The 13,746-nt window shown below is 42.9% G+C and overlaps 1 protein-coding gene across 1 annotated transcript in view; it reads left to right on the top strand.

The window, feature by feature from the left end:
* IL12RB1 (interleukin 12 receptor subunit beta 1) overlaps window positions 1-13,746 on the top strand; it is a 403,260-nt gene that overhangs the window by 82,136 nt on the left and 307,378 nt on the right. Inside the window, exon 2 of the mRNA XM_040417823.1 lies at window positions 5,947-6,079. Within this exon, the coding sequence (XP_040273757.1) occupies window positions 5,947-6,079 (133 nt within the window). The remainder of the gene's footprint in view (window positions 1-5,946; window positions 6,080-13,746) is intronic.

Below are 13,746 nucleotides of genomic sequence, written 5' to 3' on the forward strand. Positions count from 1 at the left end.
ACTGTAAGTAAATGATTAAAGCCAGGTCCTCCCCAGCAGCTGATAACAGTGCCTGGGCTGTGTGCACTTCTCCCTGTCCCTGCGATTGGCAGACGCTCCCTCACTCAGCAGAGCTGGAGAAGTAGAGTCAAAGCAGCGCAGACCACGGAAGGGAGATCTGACATCTTCTCAGTGTATAAATGAAAACAATATGCTGCAGGAGATTAACCCTTTAGGGGGGAGGGCTCTGGTTACTGACACTTTTGGGGGGCTATTGTTACTGGCTAGTGAGGGCAGGCGGGATTAGCCTCAGGGTGAGGGCAGTGGCGGCCATCTTAACTGAATAGTGAAATAGCAGTTTTATGCAGACTGGTTGCTAAGGGCTGAATCTTATTAAATATGGGGTAAGTCAGTCTAATAGTAACTGATTCTGGAATATCATGTTATTAGTAACTACATATATGAAAATTGAAATTAGGGTCTAAGTGTGACAGTTATCCTTTAAGGCTCTCCCTAATATACTCCTTCATAGCGCTGCGCTCTGGACCAGATAGATTGTAAATACGTCCCTTGGTAAATCTAGACCCTGCCACTAAATCTATAGCGCAGTCATAGGGTCTATGGGGAGGAAGAGTCTCGAACTCGGATGTGGAAAAAACATCTTGGAACTCTCCATCATACGGAGGGACCGACATGGAATTGGAGGAAACCCCTGCCTGGACAAAGGTCAAACAGGAGTTACAATTGGGACCCCATTTTTCTAACTCACCCATGGTCCAGTTAATGACCGGGTTGTGTAGCTGAAGCCAAGGCATCCCTAAGACCACTTCTATGGGCAGATTTTCGAGAATATAAAACGAACACTTGTCTGTGTGATACACCCCTACTGAAAAAGTTATTTCAGGATTACAAAGCTTGACAGTTCCTCCCAGCAGGGGAGTGGAGTGAATGGCGACAATATAGAAAGTAGTGGACAGATTCAACACGGGTATTCCCACCTGTACTGCAAACTTAAGATCCATAAAACTAAAGGCAGAACCAGAGTCAACGAATGCTCTACCTGACCCCTTGAGGGTCCCAAAGGCCACAGAAATGGGTAGCAACAACTTCTTTCTTACCACCTCTGAAAGTACCTTGTCTTTAGCTCGCTCAAACTTGGACGATCTTCCGGAAGGAGGAATCTTGGGACATTGACGAACCCAATGTTCGAAGTCGCTGCAGTAGAAACAGGTGCCTCGTCGGCGACGTTGCTCTCTTCGGGTCATACCGAGCTGCATAGGTTCGTCCATCTGTGCCTCCAACTTGAGTCCCACAGGAGTGGGTTCAGGTTTGGAAATACCCTGTGGAGAAAACAGATGTTCCCGCTGTCTCTCCCTGACACGTCTGTCCAATCTAATGGCCAAAGTCATGGTCTCCTCTAAGGTCTCAGGACAGGGGTAGCATGCCAGCATATCCTTAAGATTCTCAGCCAGGCCTGACCTGAACTGGCTCTTGAGTGCCGGTTCATTCCAGCCGGAGGGTACGCACCATTTACGGAACTGGGTGCAGTAGTCCTCAACTGGCCGATCACCCTGACTGAGGGCCTTCAAGTGCGACTCGGCTACGGACACTCTGTCGGGTTCATCGTACAGAAACCCCAGTTCTTGAAAAAATTTGTCAACGGATCTAAGGCAAGGAGAGTCAGGAGGCAAGGAGAATGTCCACTCCTGAGGGTCTCCCTGGAGGAGGGAGATAATTATTCGGACTCTCTGTTGGTCAGAACTAGACGAATGAGGCCGCAAGCGAAAATATAGCTTACAGCTTTCCTTGAAAGCCAAGAAGCACTTGCGGTCTCCTGAAAACCGATCCGGCAACTTGACATGAGGTTCTGCCTGCAGAGCGGCCGGAGAAGGTATTGGGAGCGTCTGGGCGGATTCTTGGGCCAGTAACCTCTCCCCCAGTTCCTGAACAATTTGCGCCAGGTTTTGTACATGGTCAGTGAGACTGTGTAAACGGTCCATGATGATGTATGGGCCTGTGATTCTGTCACGGTCTTGTACACACACACACACACACACACAGGAGGGAGGATAGTGACCACTGCGCTCCACCCTCACCCCTGGCCCTGCCTACTTGCCTTGCAAGTTCTGATAACAGGGGACAACAGGACGGCAGTCCCTAGCTTAGAATACGTGCTAGGAGGACAGACAAGACAAACAACAGATAGTGAACGGACTGAGTCAATACCAAGAGGAGTACAAATGGAGTAAGCAGAGAATAGTCAGGAGAACCCGGGTCAAATACCAGGAGAGTAATAAAGTACCACAGGAATGAACAAGAACAGGTCAGGTCCCAAGCCGAAGGTCAAGCCAAGAGGTCACGTCAGGAACTAGGAGCAAGCAGTAGCGGGTCAAAAAACAGATAGTGCAGGGAACACAATAACAAATAGCTTAGGACAATTAATCACAGGCAACCTGTGGCTAGCAGGTTGCCTGTTTATATACTGAAGGGCAGGGGTCATGTGACGTGGCTGGCGCCACATGACCTCCCACCATATCAGTAGCCGAGCGCCGAGTGCCCAGCTCGGCGCTCAGCCCCTTGAGCATTACTATGGGAACGGGGAACGCCGGCCGCACAGAGAGGAAGCATGCGGCCGGGTGCGCTCCGCCCCCCGTTACCCCAGCAGCCAATACGCCGAGCGTCTCCCCGCTCGGCGCTACAGCAGGACCGTGCGTGTCACACAAGGGCGCCGGCGGCGCAGGAGAGGAGAAGCACGTCGCCGGCATCCTGTGACACTGGTCCTTAAAAAGTGGGTTTTGGAAATTTTCTTACAAATATTAAGAATTGCTTCTAAAATTCTAAGCCTTCTAACATCCTAAAATTTTTTAATGGCATTTACAAAATGATGCCAACATAAAGTACACATGTGGGGAATGTTAAGTAATAAGTAATAAGCAAGTGCATGAGGCCTAAGGCACCATACCTATGAAACTAGTAGGCAAAACATCTCTCCCCTAATTCAGGAGTGGACTGGGAACTTAAAGTTACCCTGGAAAAAAAAAGAACTAAAAGTGGCCTCATGTTGTAGACAGCTCCAAATTGACAGAAGACGGGACAACACAAGTAGGCAGGGACAACAGAAGTAGGCAGGGCCTTCAATACGATAGTGCAGCACACAATACAGTGCACCACAAAAGACTGCATCCCTAGCCACAGTATTCAACAGTATCACTGTCCTGAGGACGGAGATAATGTTAAGTTCAGGACGACACCTGTGGCCGCTGATTAGGTGCATGAGTACTTGATGCTCCCTGCATTAATGATCAGGTTGTTATGTATCCAGCCGGCGGTCATGAGAAGCTTTTGAGAAATTTGCCTGTAGGGTCTATGGCCAGTCGACCCCTGCCATAATTACTGGATAAACTCTCAATGGCAAAGCATAAGCCAGAGCAACAGGGTTATACAAAAAAGCAATAAAATGGAAGTGCAAAAAAAATCATATATAGCAAAACATGTAAAAAAAATAATGTGGCAAAAAAATGCACAAAGTGGGAAAAAATGCACAAAGTGCATAGTGCAAATGGGGATAAAATAAATATAGGAAACTGAAGAAGGGAGAGACCACTCAAAAAAAAATAAAAAATATGAAAAGCAGAGATGACTGTCTCAAATTAACTATTGCCATGGACTGGTGAAATGCATTCTTATTATTTTTGTCACAGTAAAAAATGATTTGCACCTTCAAAGTGGTAGGCTTTGGGGAAATCAAATGGTACAAACCTCCCAAACATGTATTTTAATTCCAGGTTGTAATGAACAAAACAGGAGAAAACTTTTAGAAGGCATTTGCCCAATACAGTCTTTTTAGCATATTTCCCAGCTTGTGACCCTTTACCATGAAAGGGATTTGTAGGAAGAAACATGAAAGTGAAGTGTTTTAGACATAATAAGGGTGTATTCATTGAAGTTCAATGTTTTGTTAATCTGAATTTTATGTGATGGATCGAAACACAATATTCTAAGTTGGTGAAGTGAAATTAGAAAAATATATAAAAAAAACTATTGTTTAGAAATAGAAAACAGAAAATTGGCATGTGCGTATGTATTCACCCCCTTTGTTAGGAAGCCCATAAAAAGCTCTGGTGCAACCAATTACCTTCAGAATTCACATAATTAGTGAAATGATGTCCACCTGTGTGCAATCTAAGTGTCACATGATCTGTCGTTACATATACATACCTTTTTTGAAAGGCCCCAGAGGCTGCAACACCTAACACTCTCCAAACAAGTAAGGGACAATGTTGTTGAGAAGTACAAGTCAGGGTTAGGTTATAAAAAAAATATCCAAATCTTTGATGATCCCCAGGAGCACCATCAAATCTATCATAACCAAATGGAAAGAACATGGCATAACAGCAAACCTGCCAAAAGATGGCCGGCCACCAAAGCTCATGGATCGGGCAAGATGGGCATTAATAAGAGAGGCAGCACAGAGACCTAAGGTAACCCTGGAGGAGCTGCAGAGTTCCAGAGCATAGACTGGAGTATCTGTACATAGGACGACAATAAGCCATACGCTCCATAGAGTTGGGCTTTATGGCAGAGTGGCCAGAAGAAAGCCATTACTTTCAGCTAAAAACAATAAGGCACGTTGTGAGTTTGCAAAAAAGCATGTGGGAGACTCCAAAAATGTATGGAGGAAGGTGCTCTGGTCTGATGAGACTAAAATTAAACTTTTCGGCCATCAAAGAAAACGCTATGTCTGGCACAAACCCAACACATCACATCACCCAAAGAACACCATCCCCACAGTGAAACATGGTGGTGGCAGAATCATGCTGTGGGGATGTTTTTCAGCAGCCGGGACTGGGAAACTGGTCAGAGTTGAGGGAAAGATGGATGGTGCTAAATACGGGGAAATTCTTGAGCAAAACCTGTACCACTCTGTGCGTGATTTGAGGCTAGGACGGAGGTTCACCTTCCAGCAGGACAATGAACCCAAACACACTGCTAAAGCAACACTTGAGTGGTTTAAGGTGAAACATGTAAATGTGTTGGAATGGCCTAGTCAAAGCCCAGATCTCAATCCAATAGAAAATCTGTGGTCAGACTTAAAGATTGCTGTTCACAAGTGCAAACCATCCAACTTGAAGGAGCTGGAGCAGTTTTGCAAGGAGGAATGAGCAAAAATCACAGTGGTAAGATGTGGCAAGCTCATAGAGACGTATCCAAAGCGACTTGGAGCTGTAAATGCCGCAAAAGGTGGCTCTACAAAGTATTGACTTTAGGGGGGTTAATAGTTATGCACATTGACTTTTTCTGTTATTTTGTCCTATTTGTTGTTTGCTACATAATAAAAAAAAATAATCTTCAAAGTTGTAGGCATGTTCTGTAAATTAAATGATGCAAATTCTCAAACAATCCATGTTAATTCCAGGTTGTGAGGCACCAAAATACGAAAAAAGTCAAGGGGGGGGTAAATACTTTTGCAAGGCACTGTATGCTGTCCGTGTTCTCCACGGACAACACATATGTTTATTCACACACGTTTTTCCAATTACCAATAGAGACATGCCCTACTTTGGTCTATATTGTAGACCCAAACATGCCTATAGAAGTCTATGTCCATGAAAACCACTGGCATAACATGGAGACCATATGTGTTCGGTCTTTATTAAACTATCCATTGCTAGGAAATACTTGAGAAATCTCCTTTTCAACCTAGCAGTGCACATGGAAAGCCAATGACACACAGAAACTATTTTTGAAGCCTACTACCTATGTAACTTTGTAAGGTGGCAGTTAATCAGTTGTGTACCAATAACAAATTGATTCTACATGATTGCACATTCATGTTGACCATTGCTACTACAATTGTATGGGGTTGCCTGTTTTTACTTGGTTTAGGGATATCTCTATTTCATCACTATACTGTTTTATTACTCTTACCATAAGGTTTATGATAAAATAATCAATGTTTGTATACAGGTTTGAATGAAAAAAAGAAGACACCTGAAGATCTTATTTGCTACCAGAAATACACATTGAAAGATAACTTTTGCAACTGTAGTTGGAGAGCTGGGGAGGAATCAGAAGATCCTACTTACACATTGCATTATTGGTATGTTCTACAGACAGTTAATAGTTCCTACACTGACTTATCATTTCCTCTTTCAGTTTTTAAGTTGGTGTTTAGTTCTACTTTCATTCAAAATTTTATTTGTTAAGCTTTGCACCTCATTTTCAGTATATATATATATATATATATATATATATATATATACATATATATATAATCAATGAAAAAGACCGGCACTCGCTGTTGATAATTCTTTCTTTGTATTTATTCAGTCACATGTACAGGCAATAAGTGACGCGTGCGTTTCGGTGCTGCCGCACCTTCCTCAGACTTATCCTCATACAAAGAACATTTCATGTTTAAATAGAGCGCCCAAACACAGAGAAATGACATCACACAGAAAACCACACCCACCAATCAGTAACATAGTACATAACATAGTAACATAGTACATAAGGCCGAAAAAAGACATTTGTCCATCCAGTTCGGCCTGTCATCCTACAAGTTGATCCAGAGGAAGGCAAAAAAACCCTGTGAGGTAGAAGCCAATTTTCCTCACTTTAGGGGAATAAAAAATTCCTTCCCGACTCCAATCAGGCAATCAGAATAACTCCCTGGATCAACGACCCCTCTCTAGTAGCTATAGCCTGTAATATTATTACACTCCAGAAATACATCCAGGCCCCTCTTGAATTCCTTTATTGTACTCACCATCACCACCTCCTCAGGCAGAGAGTTCCATAGTCTCACTGCTCTTACCGTAAAGAACCCTTTTCTATGTTTGTGTACAAACCTTCTTTCCTCCAAACGCAGAGGATGTCCCCTCGTCACAGTCACAGTCCTGGGGATAAATAGATGATGGGATAGATCTCTGTACTGCCCCCTGATATATTTATACATAGTAATTAGATCTCCCCTCAGTCGTCTTTTTTCTAACGTGAATAACCCTAATTTTGATAATCTTTCAGGGTACTGTAGTTGCCCAATTCCAGTTATTACTTTAGTTGCCCTCCTCTGGACCCTCTCCAGCTCTGCTATGTCTGCCTTGTTTACAGGAGCCCAGAACTGTACACAGTACTCCATGTGTGGTCTGACCAGTGATTTGTAAAGTAGTAGGAATATGTTCTCATCACGGGCATCTATGCCCCTTTTGATGCAACCCAGTGTTAAAACAAAAACATATGAGTTCCTTTAAATTCACTTTAGTTTGTTCCTTACTTCTTTCTTCCTTCATTATGTTCGCTGTAAATAATATATAGAAAAAAATCCATTTATTTTCTTACAAAGGATATTTTTGTCAAAAAATTATTATTTTCATTATTTTCTTTTTTCTTTTTTCTTTTTATTTTTTGTTTTAAAGTTTATTTGTTTTTAATTGCACTATTGCAATACTCAAAAATATAACATTATAGAAAAATTATTATCCTGAGAAAAATATTATTATACCAAGGTGATCTATCAGAGGAAGCTTTGTACATTATACTCCCGGTTGAGTCCGTGGGGCTCAATCGTTCGTAATCGATGTATCCAATAAGCCTCCCTCTGCAGCAATAACTTGTTCCTATCTCCACCCCGACGTGGAAGGGGTACACTGTCTATAATCTGGTAACGCAACTGTGCCACTGTGTGTCTATGTGCATGGAAGTGAAATGGTACAGGAAATAATAAATTTTGCTTGCGGATGGTGGACTTGTGGTTACTAAGTCTGTCTTTCATCCTAGTGGAAGTCTCTCCCACGTACAATAGACCACAGGGGCACTTTAAAATATATATAACAAAACGACTGTCACAGGTAAAAAATTTTTTTATAGGTATGCGTTCGCCAGATTGTGGATGTGTAAAGTGTGTACCCTTAATCACACTAGAGCAGTGTACGCAATTTAAGCAGGGAAAAGTTCCCATTTTAGGAGTAGCCAGTACTCTCTGTATAGATGCAGTTTTACTACTTCCAATGTCAGCCCGTACTATCTTATCACATATATTTGTGGCTCTTTTGAAGCACATCATAGGTGGTAGTTTAAACTCCACTACTTGTGGGTATGACTTTGACACTACATTCCAATGTTTATTTATTATCCCTCTCAATCTCTGAGACCATGGGTGATACTGAATTACAAGTGGAATCCGTGGTTCTTTTAGGGGCTTATCCTGTTGTTTTATCTCAACTCGGTTCCTTTGTTCTTTTAATAAGTAATCGGGATAACCTCTCTCCTTAAATTTCTGGCTCATTTCGTCTAATCTTTCCTTACATAATTCAGCTGTGCCCACTATGCGCTTAACCCTTTGAAATTGGGAAAAGGGGAGGGATTTTTTTGTGGCTGCTGGGTGGTTGCTAGTATACATGAGTAAGCTATTTCGATCTGTATTTTTTGTAAATAGATCCGTGTATAACCCACCTGTGTCTCCCTTAATTACCCACGTGTCTAGGAAAGAAATTTTTTGTACATCAAAATGCAGAGTGAATTTCAACTCAGGCCAGACAGAATTGAGGTGAAGAGTAAATTGTTGAAGGGATCGAACGTCGCCGCGCCATACGCAAATAATGTCATCGATAAAACGACGCCAGAATTTGCAGTGTTTTCTATAGAAATCATTAGTATAGACGAAATCCGTCTCGAATTGTGCCATATAACAATTTGCGTACGGCGGTGCGACGTTCGATCCCATCGCGGTCCCACGCCGCTGCTGATAAAAAGAATCCTGAAATAAAAAGTAATTTTGTTCTAGAACAATCCTCAATAATGTCAAGAAAAATTCACATTCTGCATTGTTGTAATGACTTGGTTGTAACAATGTATCAATTGCTTTCAGACCTTTCTCATGTGATATTGATGTGTATAAATTACATACATCAAAGGTAACAAGTAAATCATCTTTTTCTGAATGCAGAGTTTTAATTTCCTGCAAAAAATGCTCAGTATCACGCAAGTATGATGGAGACAATTTAGTAAATGGCGTAAAGATTTTTTCTAGAAAAATTGCCAAAGGTGAGAGGATTGAGTCAGTAGATGCCACAATGGGACGGCCAAGCGGTTTAACAATGGACTTATGTACTTTTGGTAACGTATAAAAAACGGGAGTAATTGGATGTTGGTTAACCAAAAATCCGCCCAATGTGGCATCAATGACCCCCTCCTCTATGGCAGCATTCACAACAATTTGTATCATTTCTTTGATGCGAAATACAGGATCATTCTGTAAAATCTGATATGTATCTGTATCATTTAGTTGCGACAAAATTTCTGAAACATAATATGCTTTATCAAGGACCACCATAGCACCCCCTTTATCCGCTGGTTTGAATACCAGAGACTTATCCTCCAACAATTGATCAAGTGCACATTTTTCCTCCAAAGGTAAATTGGATTGTAAATGCATATTGCCAGTCTTGCATTGTTGCAACAATGTCTCAACATCACGTTGCACTAGATTTATAAAAGTTTCAATAGGATGGTGTAGACGCGGAGGTGAAAATGTGCTCCTGATCTTCAGATTAAACATTTTAGCTGTTAGGGAACCAGTACCAGTCTCAGAATGAACGGATTGAGGGACCATGTGTTCTGAAGAAAAATGGGCCTTTAAACGTATATTACGGTAAAACCGTTGTAAGTCAGTATCAAGGTTGAAAGTATCAAGGCTTCCAGTGGGGCTAAATGATAAACCCTTTTGTAATAAGTTCATGTCGGCCACACTCAGATTTTTAGAGGACAGATTGAATACTAAGTTTTTGTCCTTACCTGGGACCTCGTGATCCGTGGAGCGTCTGCCTCGCCTATGATGGCGCCCGGCTCGCCTTGTCTTGGCTTGCGTGGTCGTCGGCCTAAAAAAGGCGCCCGATATCCAGTAGAGACGTCGCTTCCAGAGCCGGAAGAAGCCGAACCCACTCGCCAGTCTCTCATACGAGAGAATGGAACCGCGACACCTTTTGCGTCCTGCCACCTGTATACTCGGTGGTGCAGATAATCCTCTGTATCCCGAAGAAACTTGGATCGCTTTGTAGCTTCGATCCTGGAGCGGAGCTCGCTGCATTGTTTGTCAAGTTTGTCCTGTAGTGCGGTGAATTCTTCCGGCTTCAAGCAGTTATTCAGCTGTTGCTTAATGTTGTCAATGCTCTTTTTGTTCTAGAACAAAATTACTTTTTATTTCAGGATTCTTTTTATCAGCAGCGGCGTGGGACCGCGATGGGATCGAACGTCGCACCGCCGTACGCAAATTGTTATATGGCACAATTCGAGACGGATTTCGTCTATACTAATGATTTCTATAGAAAACACTGCAAATTCTGGCGTCGTTTTATCGATGACATTATTTGCGTATGGCGCGGCGACGTTCGATCCCTTCAACAATTTACTCTTCACCTCAATTCTGTCTGGCCTGAGTTGAAATTCACTCTGCATTTTGATGTACAAAAAATTTCTTTCCTAGACACGTGGGTAATTAAGGGAGAAACAGGTGGGTTATACACGGATCTATTTACAAAAAATACAGATCGAAATAGCTTACTCATGTATACTAGCAACCACCCAGCAGCCACAAAAAAATCCCTCCCCTTTTCCCAATTTCAAAGGGTTAAGCGCATAGTGGGCACAGCTGAATTATGTAAGGAAAGATTAGACGAAATGAGCCAGAAATTTAAGGAGAGAGGTTATCCCGATTACTTATTAAAAGAACAAAGGAACCGAGTTGAGATAAAACAACAGGATAAGCCCCTAAAAGAACCACGGATTCCACTTGTAATTCAGTATCACCCATGGTCTCAGAGATTGAGAGGGATAATAAATAAACATTGGAATGTAGTGTCAAAGTCATACCCACAAGTAGTGGAGTTTAAACTACCACCTATGATGTGCTTCAAAAGAGCCACAAATATATGTGATAAGATAGTACGGGCTGACATTGGAAGTAGTAAAACTGCATCTATACAGAGAGTACTGGCTACTCCTAAAATGGGAACTTTTCCCTGCTTAAATTGCGTACACTGCTCTAGTGTGATTAAGGGTACACACTTTACACATCCACAATCTGGCGAACGCATACCTATAAAAATTTTTTTTACCTGTGACAGTCGTTTTGTTATATATATTTTAAAGTGCCCCTGTGGTCTATTGTACGTGGGAGAGACTTCCACTAGGATGAAAGACAGACTTAGTAACCACAAGTCCACCATCCGCAAGCAAAATTTATTATTTCCTGTACCATTTCACTTCCATGCACATAGACACACAGTGGCACAGTTGCGTTACCAGATTATAGACAGTGTACCCCTTCCACGTCGGGGTGGAGATAGGAACAAGTTATTGCTGCAGAGGGAGGCTTATTGGATACATCGATTACGAACGATTGAGCCCCACGGACTCAACCGGGAGTATAATGTACAAAGCTTCCTCTGATAGATCACCTTGGTATAATAATATTTTTCTCAGGATAATAATTTTTCTATAATGTTATATTTTTGAGTATTGCAATAGTGCAATTAAAAACAAATAAACTTTAAAACAAAAAATAAAAAGAAAAAAGAAAATAATGAAAATAATAATTTTTTGACAAAAATATCCTTTGTAAGAAAATAAATGGATTTTTTTCTATATATTATTTACAGCGAACATAATGAAGGAAGAAAGAAGTAAGGAACAAACTAAAGTGAATTTAAAGGAACTCATATGTTTTTGTTTTAACACTGATTGGTGGGTGTGGTTTTCTGTGTGATGTCATTTCTCTGTGTTTGGGCGCTCTATTTAAACATGAAATGTTCTTTGTATGAGGATAAGTCTGAGGAAGGTGCGGCAGCACCGAAATGCACGCGTCACTTATTGCCTGTACATGTGACTGAATAAATACAAAGAAAGAATTATCAACAGCGAGTGCCGGTCTTTTTCATTGATTCTACATTGGGACGCCATCCCATAGACTCGTGCACCGTGACCATATACAGCAGTGCCGACCTGTGATTATTATATTATAATACATATATATATATATATATATATATATATATATATGTGTGTTAAGGCAATTTGCCTGGATTTGTGGGAGGGGCTGAGTTCCGCCTCCAGCCTATTTAAGGCACTCCCCTTACCTGGCTCCTGCACCGTCTGAGGTCTGAGCTTTTGGAGAGAGAGTCACTTGAGGAGTCACTGGAGAGTTACTTGCGAGCTGCTGTTTTTCTGGAAGTTCGTTGCCATCGGTGTTCTGGATTTTGGAGCATACCTGTTTCCACTCGTCCTGCTTCACCCGGTTTCACTGTGGGTCGCGTTTGCCCGTTAAACTGTGAGTCATCCACACGGTACAGCACGGGGCCTCACCATTTTGTCCCCCTGTACCAACTCATTTTCATTTCACCACCGTTGAACTCATGTCAGGCTTCTCGCTTACAAGTCAGTTGCCAGTTTTCATATGTCTGTCATGCCTTTCTAGGATCATGCATAAGAATGCGACTGCACAGGAGCTCCGCTCCGTTTACTAACCCAGCAGCAAGCCACCACAGGGGTATTGTTTTCAGTGTGTAATTACCACCCATTCCAGTCCTCATTCAGTCCACTAACCTGCATACTCACACACATCCATGCCCTTTTTCTGGATAAACTAGTACCATGATCTGGAAGTTTATACACTTGTACACATGCCCATCGGTTGCTCAATATAACACATGTCACACTGCAACACACCCTTCCTTTCCATGGACTTCACAGCTCGACATGCGCCACTGACACAGGGCCCCCTCTGCCTCCGGTCGGATCCTCCGCCCCTCCTGTCACGCTGCCGATGGCGGCCGGCCGCGTCTCCATGGCTGGTGTGCGCACGCGCTGCCCGGCGGTACTGCGCATGCGCGGCGGATTCCGTCAGCGCATGCGCAGTGTCCCGACAGGCGTCCGCCGCCGCAGCTAGTACAGGGAGCCGCCGGCGGCTCTGTCCGGCCTCCCGGCTAGCCGGCGGAGCTCCGGAGCCCTAGCACAAATATAATTCAAAGAGGGTATGTCATTATTCCTGACATTGTGTACATTGATTGGATTTGGAACTACTGACTCAAAAGGGCCCTTTCTAATATATGTACACCTTTCATATTGACCTGGGACATAGCAGGAGGGCTTTAGGGCCTTGCACATCCTACCCACCCACATAGGCAGCACGGTTCGTGGGGGCATCCAAGTCATGGTTGCTTCCAGGAACCACTTCATGTTAAACACTGCCATCAGGTCAAGCAGCTCTCATGGGGGACCGCATACCCAACTGACTTGCACCCCGGTTGTCAGGCCAGGTCCTGGCATCCAAGTCATGGTTGCGTCCAGGAACCACTTCATGTTAAGCTTACTGCCATCAGGTCAAGCAGCTCTCATGGGGGACCGCATACCCAGCTGACTTGCACCCCGGTGGTCAGGCCAGGTCCTGGTATAATAAAATTAATAAATAAAAATAAAAAAAATTTAAACCCGCCATATAGTCCTCATGGTTACACGTTCCACTTTGGAATTTAAAATAATAAAAAAATAAAATTAAATTAAAACCCGCCATATAGTCCTCACGGTCACACGTTCCACAACGGTAATTCAAGCCACGGCACAGGCCTCATTCGCACGTCATCCGCCGGTCACCCTCACAGGCATGGCATTGTTTCGTACTCACGTCATGATCCTCTTAGGTCATGCTGCTGTTCGTACCACAGTCCACTCTCGTCATACTACTTTCTGTCTACCCCCTTTTAGGTGGTCAAG

Source organism: Bufo bufo, chromosome 2 (assembly GCF_905171765.1).
Source record: "Bufo bufo chromosome 2, aBufBuf1.1, whole genome shotgun sequence".
NCBI classification, from domain to species: Eukaryota; Metazoa; Chordata; class Amphibia; order Anura; family Bufonidae; genus Bufo; species Bufo bufo.